The sequence below is a fragment of the Hydra viridissima genome, unplaced genomic scaffold (assembly GCF_058129835.1).
Source record: "Hydra viridissima isolate aposymbiotic clone 2 unplaced genomic scaffold, HvirCarnegie_v1 scaffold_15, whole genome shotgun sequence".
Taxonomy (NCBI): Eukaryota; Metazoa; Cnidaria; class Hydrozoa; order Anthoathecata; family Hydridae; genus Hydra; species Hydra viridissima.
The window spans coordinates 9,156,047-9,172,918 of record NW_028324314.1 but is presented as its reverse complement, the minus strand read 5'-3'; the positions used below and the strand labels follow the sequence as shown (position 1 = coordinate 9,172,918).

The window sequence follows — 16,872 nt, the reverse complement described above, 5'->3', positions numbered from 1 at the left end:
TTCAAAAAAAAGCACCTGTCTTGGGGGAACCAAACTATAAGTTAAAGTTAAATGTAAAAATCTTTCTGAGATAATCATAGGCCACTGTTGATTGGGATGTATTTTAGCATTCAATTTCCAAACATTTTTTTATGATTTTAAGCTTAGATGGCAAGTATAGTTTTCTAGATATATTGTACAAAATTTTACTTATATTCATGAACTACTAGAAAAGAAAAATTAACCATAATGACAAAAATTTTTTAAATAAAACAATGATAAAAAAAAAAAAAAAAAAAGAATCGATTGTTAGATAAAATAATCTAGGTAGATTATAAATCCTTTTTCTTTACCACTCCAATTTCATTCGACAAATTTAATTTTGAACTTACATCAACGATCTGTGTAAAATAAAAATATCGGACTTATATGCTTATGCTAGGTTAATATCAGACTTGTTTACCTATGCTTGGTTAATAGAGGTAAGGTAGTAAACTATTCTTGTAAACCTTTAATTTTCGAAGACATATCACTAATTAAATAACTACATTAAACATAAAGTTTAATATCACCTGTTTCATTTCAAGTTTTTTGACTTTTTTTTCCGCATTTGTACATCATCTGGTTTTTATCACAAAAAATTGGTTGTCGGTAGTCGTTTTTACAAAACCCGCTCAGGAGTCGGAAGTCGGAATATTTATATGTTGTTTTGAACTTGCACCGGGAGTTTAGATGGTAATTTTGTTATGACCTTAAAAAAAATAATGCAAAAGTTATGTTTTAATGTAAAACAACAATAATGCTGTAAACCTAAAAAAGTAAATATCTAATTTTAAAAAATCATTTAAAAACACTGGATAGTTATATGCAGCTGAACACTTAACAAAAAAGAAATATAATGATGCGAGGGTAATCAGCAATTGATGACTTTTTTTTTTTATTTTGTTTTACTTCTATCCGGCTAAAATGCCGAAGCGAATGGTGGGATGTTTGACGCTTGCCTACGTCACCCTGTCTAACGTCTTGGCGACAGATAGTCTATCACCATGATGGATCTGCCTTGAGGCCTCCGGGTGTTCGAAAACGAACGAAAAAACGAACAAGTCGAATAATACCCAGATCCTCTGGCCAACTTTAGTAGCTGTACGATCGAGAACCAGCGGCCAACCGCATTGATTCGCCACATTGGATGCATCAATTTTTCGGATGAGGTTTATAGTACTACACTTGATGTTAACCATTAGGCCGAGAAGCTGATGACTTTTAACAAGTAAAATATAATTAAATTCTAACATCTGTAGCCTATTTATCTATTAGATAACAATATTCTTTTTACTTTTTCAAAATTTGCAATAAAACAATTGCAAATAACAGCCAAAGCTTTCTAAATCTATACTAATAATAGGATATCCTACTATTACTTGGACTAACTTAGCAACATACCACTAAAAAACTTGTTAGAAAATTATAAGAAAAAATAATACACAAATAACAAGCTAATAGTAATAACAATGAAAATAAATCAGAAAGTTGCTTATTTTTCAAAAAGTTGGATTAAAGGGGATTTCAGCCGACTTTCGTCGATGTTTCTTAGGTAGACCAAAAATTCATTTTAGTGAAGTACGAAGATTATTTTTAGCGTTCAATACCCGACAGAAAAAACCCTAACGCCAACTGATTAAAACCTTTGGTGGTGTAGCATATCGTTTTACTTACCCCCAAATGTGCTATGGTAGATGTTTGAAGAGTAAATATAGTTCATATTTAGTATTTACTCGAGTTGCCTTTCTAGTTTAATTTGCAATTTCATCGATATTTAGGCAAATTGACTAAGTTCATAAAGATTTTTATCTTTACATACATGGGAACATAGGCGCCGAGTTCACGGGGGCAACAGGGGCAGTGAACTCGGCGGCTATGCATGGGAATATTCTGAAATCATTTATGGAAACAAACAAAATGTAAATCAGATTAATGCTAGAAATGAGTGTGTTAAATCAAATGTCATTTAATCTCCAGCCATTTTTAACAGAACTTGATGGCTGAGATAAAAGAAATCTGGATACGAGTTTCTGCCGGTCAGAAACATCGATTTTCATTTATGTAAGCTGTGTGGTTGTTTCTTAAAGGACTTTATTTCAAATAAACTTTGAAAATGAGCTTTTTTCTAAGGCTCTAGAAAGAAAGGTGCTATAAGAATATCAGTTTGAAATGCTGAATGAAAATAATTAAACTCCCTTACAATCTCCTCAAAAAAACATAGCGTCCAATGGCAGATCCAGCATTCAGCAATGGCAGATCCAGCATTTCCGTTTAAAGCTTTCTTTTTTAAACAATAATATACTTTTAAAAGTTAACGAAAATTGAACAACTGTAAAGTTGTGGTTTATCGGAGTTTTCATGTTCACAGTAATTCCATATCGAATATGCATTTCCATTTGGCTGTCCCTACTGACATAGTTACATAAGGCTTGTGAAGTATAATTAAAAACTATGACAATACTAAATTTGTCACAATTTTTACCACAGTCTAACCTTGATAACAAAAAATTCGCATATTTTTAAATTATAAAAAAATAAAATTTATATAAATTATTAGATTGATATATACATAACAATAACAGGATATTTAGCATAAGTAAGAATCAAATTTGAACAGAAATATATATATATATATATATATATATATATATATATATATATATATATATATATATATATATATATATATATATATATATATATATATGCGTACATTCTTTTTTAGAAAGATTAAATTTTAAATTAAAAATTGTCAGTTATGATCATTATACGTGTTATTCAAAAAATTATTTGTTTTCAAATGTTTATTGACGTAGTTACATAGCAACAGCTGTTTCCATAACATAGGGATAATAGCAAGGCAGATATTACCTAAGGTATAAATGTAATTGTAGCAAATGGCATAACTTAGTTTTAGGTGAGAAAGAAACTACATATTGAAGTACAGGAGCGTTATAAACTGAATTGTAACCTAGAAGATAGTTCAATCGGTAAACATTTGTATTGCAAATGCCATATGACCTCCATAAACAAATGCAAAGGCAGGATTAATTAATTAATTTTACTCAAAAAAGCATTAAAAGAAGTAACTACAGATTTGGTTCATAAGATTTTTAAAAATGACAAATACAGTGGAAATTGGGTTTTGTGTATGTTTTGTTGATAACGAAGAGTGTATGATACGTCAACGGCCTAATTGAAAAACAAAAAATTGTTTAATTGTTCAATTGTTGACTCTGAGAGATCCCTTTAAAGATTTTTCTTTTTGAATACAAGTTTGACTAAGACATCAGTTACTCATTATGACCATTCAAATTAATGGTTTTCTTGGTTGAAGTTTGTAATTTAATGCAAAATTTTAATTCTCATTGTTATATTTTGAAATCATAAACTCAATATTTTTTAAGCGAGTAAATTGCAACTCTTCACCTGTTGAACCTCTGTTAAAAAACAGTCTTTCCCGCTTTTTAATTCTTTTTTTCTCCACATAACATAAAAAGTTACTTCTAAAAAAATCGCTCAATGTAAAAGCCTAAATAAACTTCAAATGTAAACGCTCTTTTAAAACATAATTAAATATGATACACATAACTGAACTATTTTAAACCGAGATATTTTCCACAAACTTGTTAAAGTTTCAATTTTCAATTTACGGAAAACTTTCGTTGTATCAGTGTTTATTAAAAATTTTTTTCGGATGCCTACCTTTAATAACTAATTCCCGTGTTTATAGCATGCGAGTCGTATAGTTACGCATTACCGGGTAAATAAATGGCAGATACAACAGTCGCGAGAAAGGCACGCTTACAATGAAAATGAAAACTTGTATTTTTCATTTGTCTTGAAATCTTATCTTATGCATTTATATGTATACTTGATTTTATAAAATGATTTTATATTGTATGGATATTACAAATAGTTAAATGGAACATAAGAATTTATCATTAGATGTCCCAATTCTCAGTCTTCCTCTTTCAAAACAAAATGTTTCTGAGAATATTTCTGTTCAACCAAACAAGGATGCAATGAAAGTTGAGAAGTTTGAGCTTTTCCGTTGTATTATTGAACAGATGGAAGGGGATGTATCCAATAGCTCATATACTGAATGCTGCATTTGGCTGGATGGTGGTTTATTCTATAAAGGAAATATAAAGAATTGTAAATTGCATGGACTTGGAGTTATAATTTGGCCAGACAAAACTGAATATCATGGAGAGTTGATTGAAAATTGTGTTCATGGTTCAGGTAATTAAATATATATATATATATATATATATGTATATATATATATATATATATATATATATATATATATATATATATATATATATATATATATATATATATATGTATATATATATATATATATATATATATATATATATATATATATATATATATATATATATATATATATATATATATATATATATATATATATATGTTTGTTAATAGGAACTTTTTTATGGCCAGATGGAAGTTCTTATACAGGAAGTTTGGTATATGGTATTCCACATGGCTATGGTGTCTACAAATGTGGTGATAAAACATACTGTGGACTGTGGGAGAAAGGTTTGAAAAACAAGTTTAAAGAAAATTTTAGTAGAGTTATTGTACTTTCCTTAAGAATGTTGAATTTAAACTTAATAGTGATAATAAAAATAATACTATTAACAGTAATTATCATCACATCATAATCATAATCATCATCATCATCATCATTGCATCATCGTAATAGTAGTAATAATGATAATACTACTACTACTACTACTACTACTACTACTAATAATAATAATAATAATAATAATAATAATAATAATAATAATAATAATAATAATAATAATAATAATAATAATAATAACAATAAAAATAATAATAAAAATGATAATAATAATAAATTGTATTATATAAATTTACTATAATATTGTCAATAGTCTTTTAACCCTCATTATTAATATTAGGTAAATGCCATGGCAAAGGTATTTTTTATTATGATGCCTCAGGCAAATCTTTTTATGATGGGGATTGGTTTGAAAATAGGCAGCAAGGTTTTGCTATTAGGAGGTTAGTAAGTTTTTGTTTTGTATCCTGTTATTAAATTGATTTTGAAAAATCGTTTTAAGATCATTTTCATCATTTTTATTATTGGAATGAACTTGATGATTGAACTGAATCTTCTAATGGCATTACAAAATTTTCTAAAATGATTTAAAAATTAGGAATTTATAAGTTGCTAAAAATTTTTTTGTACTTATTAACTTAAACAAATTAATTTTTCTCCTTTGTTATATTCCAACTGCATATTGATGTTGGCTATATTTCTTATTTCTAAAATGTCATAATATTTCTTTGTAGATATAAGAATGGAAACACTTACAAAGGTCAGTTTGTAGATAACAAACGTCATGGTACTGGAACTATGTTTTGGTACAATATCAGACAAGAATATACAGGAGAATGGTATAATGATAATCAGACTGGTCAAGGCACATACACTTGGTATTTTAACCGCACATTAAGTTCTCAATACCCTCTACGAAATCATTATGTTGGTGATTTTTTAAATGGCTGCAAACATGGTATAGGGACTTTTCATTATGCTAATGGTGCATTTTATGAAGGAGAATGGAAAAATGATATGAAACATGGCCATGGAAAATTTGTCTTTAAGAACGGTTGTATGTTTACAGGTGAACTTTGTTTATAAGTGCTCAGAATGTTTAAATGATTGATTTAGCCATTATTATATAATTGTACATGTATTTTTTCATAATTTTTCGTTTGTTACAACTTGAAAAAGAGTAAAATATTTTTTAATTTGTTAAGGGGAGTTTCAAGAGAATCGAGTAAAAGAGTTTCCAGATCTAATTCTTTCTGGTATGGCTACACCTGACTTTGCACAGCGCAGATTACCTGTAGTATCACCACTCAGGAGTAGACCCCAGTCAAGCAACAAGACCAACAGCATTTTTTTTGATATAGATATACTAGATCTTTTATTTGAACTTAATGCAGATGAGAATGATAGTATCATAGAGTCAAAAAGAATCACTGATACACTGTTAAGATATTTTTCACAAATTAAGCAGATTTACAGGCTATACAGTGGTGTAGGTTGTGAGCATTCATGTGACAACACTTACATTTTAAACAACATTCAATTTTGTCGCTTTCTCAAAGATTATAGATTACACACAAATGAGGTCTCAATATCAGATATAGCGAGGTATATACACAAAAAAGGTGACTTAAATGATCCATATGAGCAAATTTTGTTTAAAGACTTTCTCAACTACATTGTGAAAATTTCCCATTTACTATATAAGGAGAGATTTGTCTCCAATATATTCTCCAGTTGCTTTGAAGAATTAATGACTTGTTTAACCAAAAACTTATTTGCAAAAATATCAGGTTATGCATTTGTCAACAATACTAAGGCTATTGAAGCATCGCAGTACTTAAATAAATGTAACGAAATTTATATATACTTTTCTGATTGTTCGTTCAATTTGCTGACAGTGCATCATGTCATTAAAATCTTTAAAGAATTAAGATTACTAAATAAAAGTTTAACTTGCTCCAAACTTGTGTCTATAATCAGAAGTGAAGACGAAGAAGATAGTGTACTAAACATTGGTAAGATAAATTTCAGTTATATTTTCTCTATTCATATTTGATGTGGCAAGAGGTGCTTTTGTTAAGAAAAAAATATAAGGGGTTTCAACATTAATAAAAGCATAGAAAAAAAACAAATCTTTCTGGCTCAGATTTCAAGAAAACAAACTGTTTGAACCTAACTTTCATAATTGTTTATGCAATTTGAATACTCATATTTAAATTTTTGATCGTATTTTTTACTCATCATTTTTTCATCATAACAGTCTATTTTGATGGCATTTATTTTTGAATGTTTGAATTGGTAATTTTGATATAATTATGTTAATTATGTTAATTGTGTTTTAACATCCAAAGTTTTCTAGATAAAAAAGTATGCTTTTTGGAATTCTTCGAGATTTTTGTTGGGTGTGCAACAGTTTTCCAAACAGACTCAATTCAGTGCAATAAATCCTTTGATGAACCATCTTTAACAGTTGCAAAAGATTCGGATCTTACTATCAAATGTACTCCAGGTAAATAATTGTGATTAATCTTTTAAATCAGCTCTGTAAATAAAGTTAAACAAAAACAGATTATGATTTTTTTTCATCATATAAAGTTATTGTTATGCAACTTTGATGTTATGTAAAATTATTAAGTAAAGTTTTAATTATATAAATTTATTATTACATAAAGTTATTACAAATTAGACTTTATATGAAGTAAAATTATTATATCAAGTTTTTATTAATTATATTATTAAAGTTATTATATAAGCTATCAATACATAAAATTTAAATATAAAGTTATTGTTACTTTCTTGAGTGTTTCGCTAATTATTTTTTTTTATGTAGACGAAAAGAATAGTTCTGATGGAAACGAGGAAATATGGTCCGCAAATTTAAAGAAATTTTTTAATCAATATTTGTTCCCAGCTTTTAACAAGCGAAAAACAGTTGATGAAATCTCGAAAAGTGCAAATTGTTTTCAAACAGTCGAAGTTAATCTTGTTTTTTAAGATGAGGATTTTCATCTCTGAAGCGCATCATTTTGGAGTTTATACTTGCTTGATTTATTTTAATGAAGAAAGTATTAAAAGACACATTTTTCATTTCCTTATTTAAGATAATTGTAAGATAAATGTAATATCTATAATTCTCGGACTAAACTTCATCCAGTATGGGATTTGGTAACAAAAGCATTAATTGAAACCAATGAGCTATACGTTGTTATGAAATAAATCATATTGTCGAATAACATACAATAGTGAGAGTGCGATCTTAGTAAAAAGTACAATGGTCATAAACCATGGTGCTTTTCACTGAAATTGTACTCTCACTATGCGCATGCGTTGCAATTTTTCTAAAAACATGAAACAAACAAAATTTAGAATCTTTATCTTTATCACACACTGATAGTGATAAGATTTTATGAAATTAAACGTTTAAAAAGTTAATCAAAAAAAGGTATGGTGAAAGTTTTCTCTAATTATTTAACCAGTTTTCCCTGCATTTATGTAAAAAAAAAAAAAAAAAAAAACTCTCGGGATAATTGTTTTTTCAAATTTCTTATGAAACGATGATGCGGTTTTTTTTCAAAAGTTGTAAATCCTACTGGACTAATTTGGTCCAGTAGGATTTACAACAAAAGTTGTAAATCCTACTAGACCAATTAGTCCAGTAGGATTTACAACTTTTGTTGACATTAAGTTTTAGTTCCTAAAGTAAGAGGCTTAGAATTTAGACTTGTGAAATAACAGGTCTTTATGTATACTTACAAAATTTTAAATTCAGTATTTTTCACCCAAGGTACAGAGGCTATTACACAACCAAAAATTTTTTTCAGATTAATTTTTTATTAGTTACGTGGGCAGATATAGTCGAGGGGTATAATGTCATGTCAGTATGAATAAAAGAAAAGAATCTTCTCTCTATTGAGGTGTTTTTTCATTAAATTCCATATTTAATAAAATTTCTACCGTCTATTTTACGTGTCACACGCTAGTAATGAAAGAGTTTATTAACTAGACTCGAAATATTCGTATTCCTCGCTTTCTGCTCCAAGTTTCCGAGTATTACAAGTAGGAGCGAGTCCAATAGGAACGATAAATAGATATGAAGCTGCAATATCCTATATTATTTTTATGTGAAAATTGTCATCATACTAAAATAAGCAGTCAACAAACAAGTATAAGTAAAAAACTTAGAGCCTTATAGACAGTTAAATTAAGGAACTTTTTTGCTTTTAGGTTTATTAAGGCTGCTGGCTGTGACCCGCGATTGTGACCGATGACTCCGCGATGTTTTTCGAAGTGCGTTGACGACTAAAAAAATGACATTTGTGAAGTTTTAGCTCAATTGGACAATGCTAACCATGCCTCATTGAGGTTGTAATCTTGAACAATTAGAAAGTTTTGGAAAAAATCATCATTTTTTATTTGTAAAATGAAATTGGTTCACCCTAGAAACATGATTTGGGGCTCATTTTATTCACCGGGTTTTTCTCTTAAAATTTCATTATTTCCATTATTTAGCTACAAATGTAATATATTTTCTGAAATAATTACATATTATTCTGAGATATTTACAACTCTCCTATTGCGCGAATATACAAAATAACTTAAATACTTTTGAAGAAAAATACCTTTAAAATAAAAACATTTCTGATCTTTGTAAATTATTCTTGACGAGGTAATTAAATTAATTAGATTTAAACAACCTGATTGCTTAAATTTAATTATCTTCATTAATTGATTTAATTGATAATTCAATTATCTGTTTGAACTGTTTGTAATCATTGACCTTTTATAACCTTACGTATAGGGATATAACATGTCAATAGTTTTACTTCTTTTTAATTCTCTTTTATCTTTTTAGACCAAAACGCTAAGTTCTTGAAAGCCAAATTCAAAGGAACTAAATTCAGTCGCTAGAATTTAGACAAAAATCTTGAAGATGTTGTCAAAGAGTTCTTGCCAAGGTTTGTTCAGCAAAAGTGTGGAAGACGCTTTCTGTCAATGACAGCCTTCGGCATTTGCGGTTCTGGGTGGTAAAACGGAACGCCTTTCCAAGATTGCTTTGATATCCTGAGCATTACTCCAAGTTTAGCATCCTCAGAGCGCTTGTTCAGCTCTGCTAGCTTGACAGTCCCCAAGGGAAGAAATCCTATTGATCCTCTGAAGGCTGAGAAACTGCGTTCATTAAGTTCTCTCAGTTCGAGAGAAAAATGTTGCCCGAATTCTGCTCAGAATCCAAAAGATCTTCATCAACTCCAAATGAGGAGCCGGATGATGGCATTGAGAAAGCCCCTGTTGATACAATTAACGTTTTGGACATGTATGATATTGAAGAAGACAAAGAACTTGTTGAAAATGATTTTTAATCCCTGGTTTCGATTTCATTCAATTTATATCATCCTAAGAAATTCATGAGAACAAGCAATACGTCTTTAAATTTTAAATATTTATTTTGTAATCAGTAGTAGGTAAAAATTCAAATTTGAAAACGCTACATTTGCCACTGTTTTATTTCTATGATGACTAAGGCAACTAATGTGGTTAGAAAACTAATTTTTGGTACCAAAACTGCACTTATTTTCATCTTTTAACCTCTTTCATTTTTTCAGTTTGTTTTTTCAACTGTGCAATCATTCTATTTAATTTGCTACTTTAATTAATTTCCACTCAAATTAATTTAATTGAGCACCTTTTTTAAGTTTATATATTTCACTAACTCTTCCGAAGATACTAGATTTACCCTACCTCCATAGCAATTGGCAGCGAACTTTAGTGACTTTTAGCGATTTTTGCAATTTTTAAAAATCTTTTGATGTTTTCGGGACCCGAACGGTCATGAAGCCAAAAACCGAACAGATACAGGTTTTCGGGTATTAAAAATTCGATACTCGAACAGGTAGCCAATAACTTACCGGTTTCATTTTCCTAACTGTCTTTGCCCGTAAAACCCGTTCGGTCATTAATTCGGGTACTCGGGTCATCCCGAAGTTAACGGGCCTATACCCGAACGGGTTCGGGATCCGAAAAACTTTTTAAAGTTACTCGTTCGGCGACCGAACGAAATCCGATAACATTCCCTAATCACAAATATTTTCTTGCATTAATAGCTCATTATTTTTATTTGTTTTCATTATACTTTCAAGAGGTACTCAATTGTATTAACATCCAGGACTTCACAAAATGTTAGGAAACGAACTTTATATTGTTTTTTTTATTTCAACTTCAATATCTTTTAATACATTACAAATGTTTTCTTGAAAATGAAGGATCGTTGCGTCACAGTAAGTAACATTTATGTTATGTTAGCAACAATATTTTCAATTTGTCAGTAATATTATAAACGAATAAGAAGAAGAAAGGATGTAGTAATCTAGCCCTAGATAACTAAGCAGAGAGAATCAATAGCTTCTTTTTTTTAAAAAAAAAATCTTACTGAGAAAAAAGGATAAATTTTAGGTGTTATACAGACCTCATTCCAATGATATAAAATCTTGCTCCTTAAAAGAAAACTGTTTGGTATATCGAGGTTCATCTCCACTTTCGTTATCAGAGTCGTCTGAAGTGCATATTAAAGGAATAAATTCGCTGCTCCCTTGCTGTTGATCTTTTAAGGTTGCTCCCTGCTGCTTATCGATGTCGATATTATTTGATTTCACGGAATCATTTGTATAGTGAACCGATGAAGTTGAGAACTCAGACGCAAATAAGTTTCGCACGGAAGACGTACTTGCCTTATTTCCTGAGCCAACCAAATCACTAACAAGAGAAACCAATTATATGACATTCAAATAACTGTCAATGGAAAAGTTGAATGCAGTTACCTCATATAATGCATCTTACCTCTTAAATTTACCATTAAGAAAGCTTGGAAGTAAGAGTGCTCGGCCTAAATTTTAAAGAAAGAGAGAAAAAAAATTTCTTGTCTGAAATATTGAAAAATAATTGCAAGAAAATATACAAAATAAAACTTTAAAGCTATGGGAACACGTAAAAACGTATCCTAATATGCTTTCCAAAACATGAAACCAATTTTGCTTTTAAAAAATATCCTTCTTAAATTTTAAAGATAAAAACATAAATCGAATAGAGGATTATGGACGAGAAAAAAAACAGAGAAAATAAAAACAACAGCAAATGCTAAGAGAAATGTGATTTAGTATGAGAAACATAATTTCAAATAGTGAAAACAATATTAGTTGAAAATCAATGATGATGGCAGATATTTATTTTTCATTTTTAAATCTCGAACGAATCTGGTACCAAAACGATTTTGATAATTGTAAAACGAAATTTTTAAAAACAAATTCATAGAAAACTTTTTAGGCATTTTACATAGGACAATCAATCACTAACAACCTACACCAAAGTTTTATTGATCAGTAAAGAAATATTCCTCGGTGAAACAAACAGGAAGATCCTTATCCGACTGATAGGTTTCGATTTGGCAAAGTAGCAAAATCAATTTATGTAACGCTAAACCCAGTGAAAAGGGCAGTTGCTTGAAAAACACAATAGTAAAGATATTTTGGAACTTCATTATGTTGAAAATATTATAAAAAAGCAACAAACCACTGTCTTTGAGCGGAGAAAGAAACCCCAAGTCAGAGTCCATTTCAGCCAGTCTATCATTTGATTTATTTTGGATAAATGCTTTCGGTCGACGAAGCCCCGATACCGACTTAGTTCGACCGCTTTTTTTCTTTATATTTATGCGATGCACTAATCGACATGACTTTCTCGAGCTGCAAATGCCAGTACGTGTAAACTCTTCACACTCTAGCGTGTGCTTTTTTGTACACTAAATAAAATATTTGAGAAATCAAAAGCGGAAAAAATAAATATAAAAATATAGAAGAAAAATTAACTACATAGCTAAATAACGCAGTTAATGAACATAAAGGTTTTGCATATTTTTAGTACAGCAGAAATCTAACACCTCAGCAAAACGGTAAAACTGAAATTTATTTCTGTGGAACCAGAAAACCATTGAAAAAACGTTTAAGACATCAGCGTCTGTAAAATTGTGTCACCTTTTCTCCATGAGAACAAAATCCTTTCACAAATGCTTCACAAATAGGTGCTGAGCTACTGACATTAACATGTCGATATAGGCATTTTTCGCGTGTGCATTGACCCAATAAAAAATATGAGCAAACTGGCATCTATAAAAAAAAAATTAATTCGAATACATCAGTACTCTTAAAAATATAATACTGCACAGTAAGTTTTGGCAATGCTTAGTTAAAAATCCTTATTTACCTTGTTTGGATCAAACTTGTGTGAAAAAATACAGTTTTCATCTTTACATGTCCCTCGCAGAAACCTGAACATTAAAATAGTGTACATTTAATCCAATTTCAGGATAATGACTAAAACTTTCCAAAAGAATATAAAATAATAATAAAAAAAACTAATGTATAAAAGTAATAGCAATAGAAATATTAATAATGCTAGCAATAAAGATTGTTTAAGATTTGAAATTTAAACAAAGATACTTCTTAAATGGCTAGATTATAAAATGCAATTAAAGATACATCATTACCTTGTACACACAGCAATCTTTTCAGGATCATGTACATAATGACATTTGTCACCTCTTTTGCATTTGCCTAAAAAAATGAACCCAAATAAACTTTTGAGGGTGGAGTTAATTAAAAAAACAAAAAACAAATTAATTCTAATTAAAAAGCAACAAAATAACTTGACTAAATGCATAATTACAGAGCTTACCAAACCTGGTGTAAAATAAGCAGTAAGTCTTTTCTGTTTTCTTTTGACGCTGTGCACGATTTATTGTCTTTTTAAGTACACAACTGCAGATATTTTTAGATAAAAAAAAAAAATATTTAAAAAAATATTAACTTTAAAAAAAAAATAGTTTGAAAGAAAATTACCTGGCTAAGTATAATTTTGATGCTTTTTGAACCATTGGTCTTTGATAAGTGGATGGCAACTGTTTTGTAGTTAGATGAGCACCTAGATATAACGCATTTAGTAGCAAATTTAAAAAACAAAAAATAAATAACAGGGAGGAGTTCTAAATAGGAAAATAAAAAGAGTACCAGCAGCAGCTGTTACATTTACTCTTGTAAGAGATTTGAGATTGGAAGCTAACTTGAAGTTAAGCCCATGTCTAGTCAAAATAATTTCTTTATCTTTTGGTCTATGTTTTTTGCTTTGAATATGCTGAGATGTACTCTAACAAACAAAAAACAAAATTGCTTATATACTTAGTAAATAAAAATACCAAATGAACAAAGAATTTTAATCAAATGAGAAAAAATTGTTTTAAAATATCAATACATTTTGTCAAGACCAAATTTAACTTTAGAACTAAAATTTGAATTCACTTCAAAAAAGGAGCCATTATCTGCTAAGTATAAATAACAAAACATTTATCTTACTAATTGGTAAAGAGAATCTCTATTTTTTTTAACGGCTTGAAATCGTTTTACAATGAAGGAATCTCTTTGATGAACCATTTGCTTTGAAATGCTACTCCCTGCTTTTTCTAAACTTTTTCTTCTCCAGATAAATTTCCTTTCACCTATGCTTCTCGACATTGTATGATTTGTTATATTACTTCTCAATATTGTATGGTTTGTTATATTACTCATTGACGGAGGGTATTGCTTATTTCTAACAAACTTGTACTTTGACAAAAGATGCTGACTTTGTTTTTTTACTTGATTTCTTTTTTGGATGATTGGAAAAGCTGACTTTTTAAATAAAGTATTTTGATTTGGTATTACACCTTGCCGATATGTTGCATAGCAATCTTTACCTAGATTTTTTGCAGTTGTTCGTACCCAGACTACCTTTCTTGGGATAAGTTGTTCATTCAGATTTTTATTTCTTGGTTCATTAAATACATTCAAATCAGAATTGCTTGCTTTTGTTAGTTTTCGGCTTTTTATTCCTATGATAGAGTCAGAGTTTTCTTTGGTAATGCATTTTATTGGAGTATAAGTTTGAGGAACCTTTATGCACTGTTTATCACTGTAAAACCTGCTATCATTTCTATTAACACCTGATATACCAAACTTATTTGGAGTTGATAAAGAACTAGATATACTGTTTCTATGTATATCCAACTTTTTCTCACAACTATTTGTTTTTACCCATTTAAATCTATGAATTGTATTTTTTAGTTCAGCATTGTTTATTGATTTGTGAATTGATTTGTTGAAGTCATAGTTGTTCAGTGATCTTTGAGTTGGTATATAGCTGGATGCTTTGACAGGTGTTCTAAATTCAGATTTATTTTACTTTGATATAGTTATAGAATTTAAGACACAATTAGAAAATAACTTAAATGTTTTAATAATATTAGATAATTGTAACAAAAAATGAACTATTAAGCATTAAGTCATTGCAAAAAGATAAGATCAAAGATAACAATATTAATATCAAAATAATAACAATAATATTAACAAGATAACAGTCATTAGAAAAAAGAGGAGTATAAAAAGCAATCAATACTTAAAAAAAAACAGAAATAAAAACATAACTAATTCAGCATAAAACATTATTTGTAGTTAAAAAAGAAAAAAGTAAAGCATACTTAAATTCAAATCGATTTTCTTTCATTTTTCCAATCATAGCTATAAAACAGACCAAACTCACTCATAAATTTAAAATTTTGACAGAAGCAAACAAGTGAGTGTTCTTAAAGTAAGGCACTTTCCTATAATTACATAAGTTGTTTGAAAATTCTTAGAACTGCAAGTACAGCAACTAAAATACTTAAAGAATAAAAATTAAAATCCTAAAACCCTTTTAGTTACTTGACTTAGGTAGTGAATTTTACATTAAAAAAAAAAAATACAAGTTACATACTTTGCAGGGTTTCAATTCTTATCTGCAAAAGTTCTTTGTCTTCTTCTAATTTTTCCATTTTCATTTTTTCCTTTTTCAAGGATTTTTCAAAGTTTACAAGTTAATGTAAATTTATCAAATAGAAACTGTTATGTATCTAAAGATAGAATAAAATAAGACTTTATATCCAAATCATTTGGAAGAACTATGATTGTTTTTTTTTAAATATTTTTATTTTTCTACAACTGATGTAAGTTCATTTAAAGGATTGCACAGTGTGAATGACACCTCGATTACATTAAAAAAATCTGAGCTTTTCATTTTCTGGATTTTTTACAAAAAAACATTCAAAGTAGTTTCTGAAAATCTAGATGTTATTTTTGCACTCTGGGATCAATATTTTAATTGCAATAAATAAATAGCTCATGGTATAATTACAGAAATCAAACATGCTGAGACAAACATTAAAAATATAGGAATTTTTACCAGACAAAAAATACTCATATGAGTGAATAACGCCTGTATTTTAACTCTTTAAACACTTTTCATTAAAAAAAAAAGATGTGATCATCATACAGTGCCTTTAATGAAATACATGAAAAGAAGACAATAAATTTACACAAATACAACAACTTTCCATTAAAGAAACAACAGAAAAATGTTCTGATAATATTTGTTTGCAACTGATTTCAAACAAAAAGCCACAGAAAAAAATTCTTACACTCAAAAACTAGAAAGAGCGCACTACACAGCAAAGTAACAAAGAGTAATTCACATACAACTGCTATATAATATTTATACAAGGGCAGTTAAATAAATGGTCAAACTGTTTATGCTAAAAATACCATAACAAATAATTAAAAGTTTAAAATCAATGCATATAAAATAATAAGATCAATAATACTGCAATGTTCAGTTAGTTAAAAAAAAAGAATGATTTTTTTTTTCAAATTTTAAATATTAAATGTTTTTATAGTATTATTGGTGTAAAAAATCTTATGGTTGAGAACATATTAAGTTGTGCAAACAATGAAACCTCTTTAACCATTTTAAAAAACAGAAAGGAACATCCTATTTGTACAAAAATAAAGTTTCATAATTTTTTTTTTTTTTTTCATTTTAAAATTTTTAAAATTGAAAAGAGGAAAATCAACTGATTAAGATTGGTCTACAAAATTTCAGAGTCTAAATCGTCTGATAATTATTTTTTAAAAATTTTCATTCAACATCATATATTTAAATAATTCACCTTTAAAAATTGTATAACTACGATTGTGATAATTGAATATAAAAAAATAAAGTCACAAATTCAGATAGAAGAATAATCAAATAACTAGTAATAATACCTTTCACGAAGGGATATAACATATAAAACAGAACTTCATTTAAATTAATAACTCAATTTTTTTCTATATAAAATA

General features: G+C 28.5%; 2 protein-coding genes across 3 annotated transcripts; one reads left to right on the top strand and one right to left on the bottom strand.

Moving 5' to 3' along the window:
* The first annotated feature begins 3,716 nt into the window (after positions 1-3,716).
* On the top strand, positions 3,717-7,720 carry LOC149878547 (radial spoke head 10 homolog B2-like). 2 transcript variants are annotated; one of them, XM_090072658.1, is made up of 7 exons: positions 3,717-4,266; positions 4,477-4,593; positions 4,983-5,085; positions 5,377-5,711; positions 5,848-6,657; positions 7,002-7,151; positions 7,473-7,720. In XM_090072658.1, the coding sequence occupies exons 1-7, from the start codon at positions 3,945-3,947 to the stop codon at positions 7,634-7,636; spliced, it is 2,001 nt and encodes a 666-aa protein (XP_089928784.1). In that variant the 5' UTR covers positions 3,717-3,944; the 3' UTR covers positions 7,637-7,720. The 2 variants fall into 2 exon arrangements, with proteins under 2 accessions (XP_089928784.1, XP_089928785.1); XM_090072659.1 differs by lacking the exon at positions 7,473-7,720 and having other exon boundaries at positions 3,777-4,266; positions 6,994-7,110.
* A 3,109-nt stretch (positions 7,721-10,829) lies between these two features.
* On the bottom strand, positions 10,830-15,613 carry LOC149878546 (uncharacterized). The gene is made up of 12 exons (XM_090072657.1): positions 15,473-15,613; positions 15,198-15,237; positions 14,038-14,881; positions 13,696-13,831; positions 13,528-13,609; positions 13,364-13,446; positions 13,176-13,242; positions 12,893-12,956; positions 12,664-12,795; positions 12,203-12,431; positions 11,474-11,519; positions 10,830-11,389 (listed from the first exon to the last, which is right to left on the bottom strand). Exons 1-12 carry the CDS (start codon positions 15,534-15,536, stop codon positions 11,104-11,106), a joined length of 2,073 nt encoding a protein of 690 aa, XP_089928783.1. The 5' UTR covers positions 15,537-15,613; the 3' UTR covers positions 10,830-11,103.
* Positions 15,614-16,872: the final 1,259 nt, after the last annotated feature.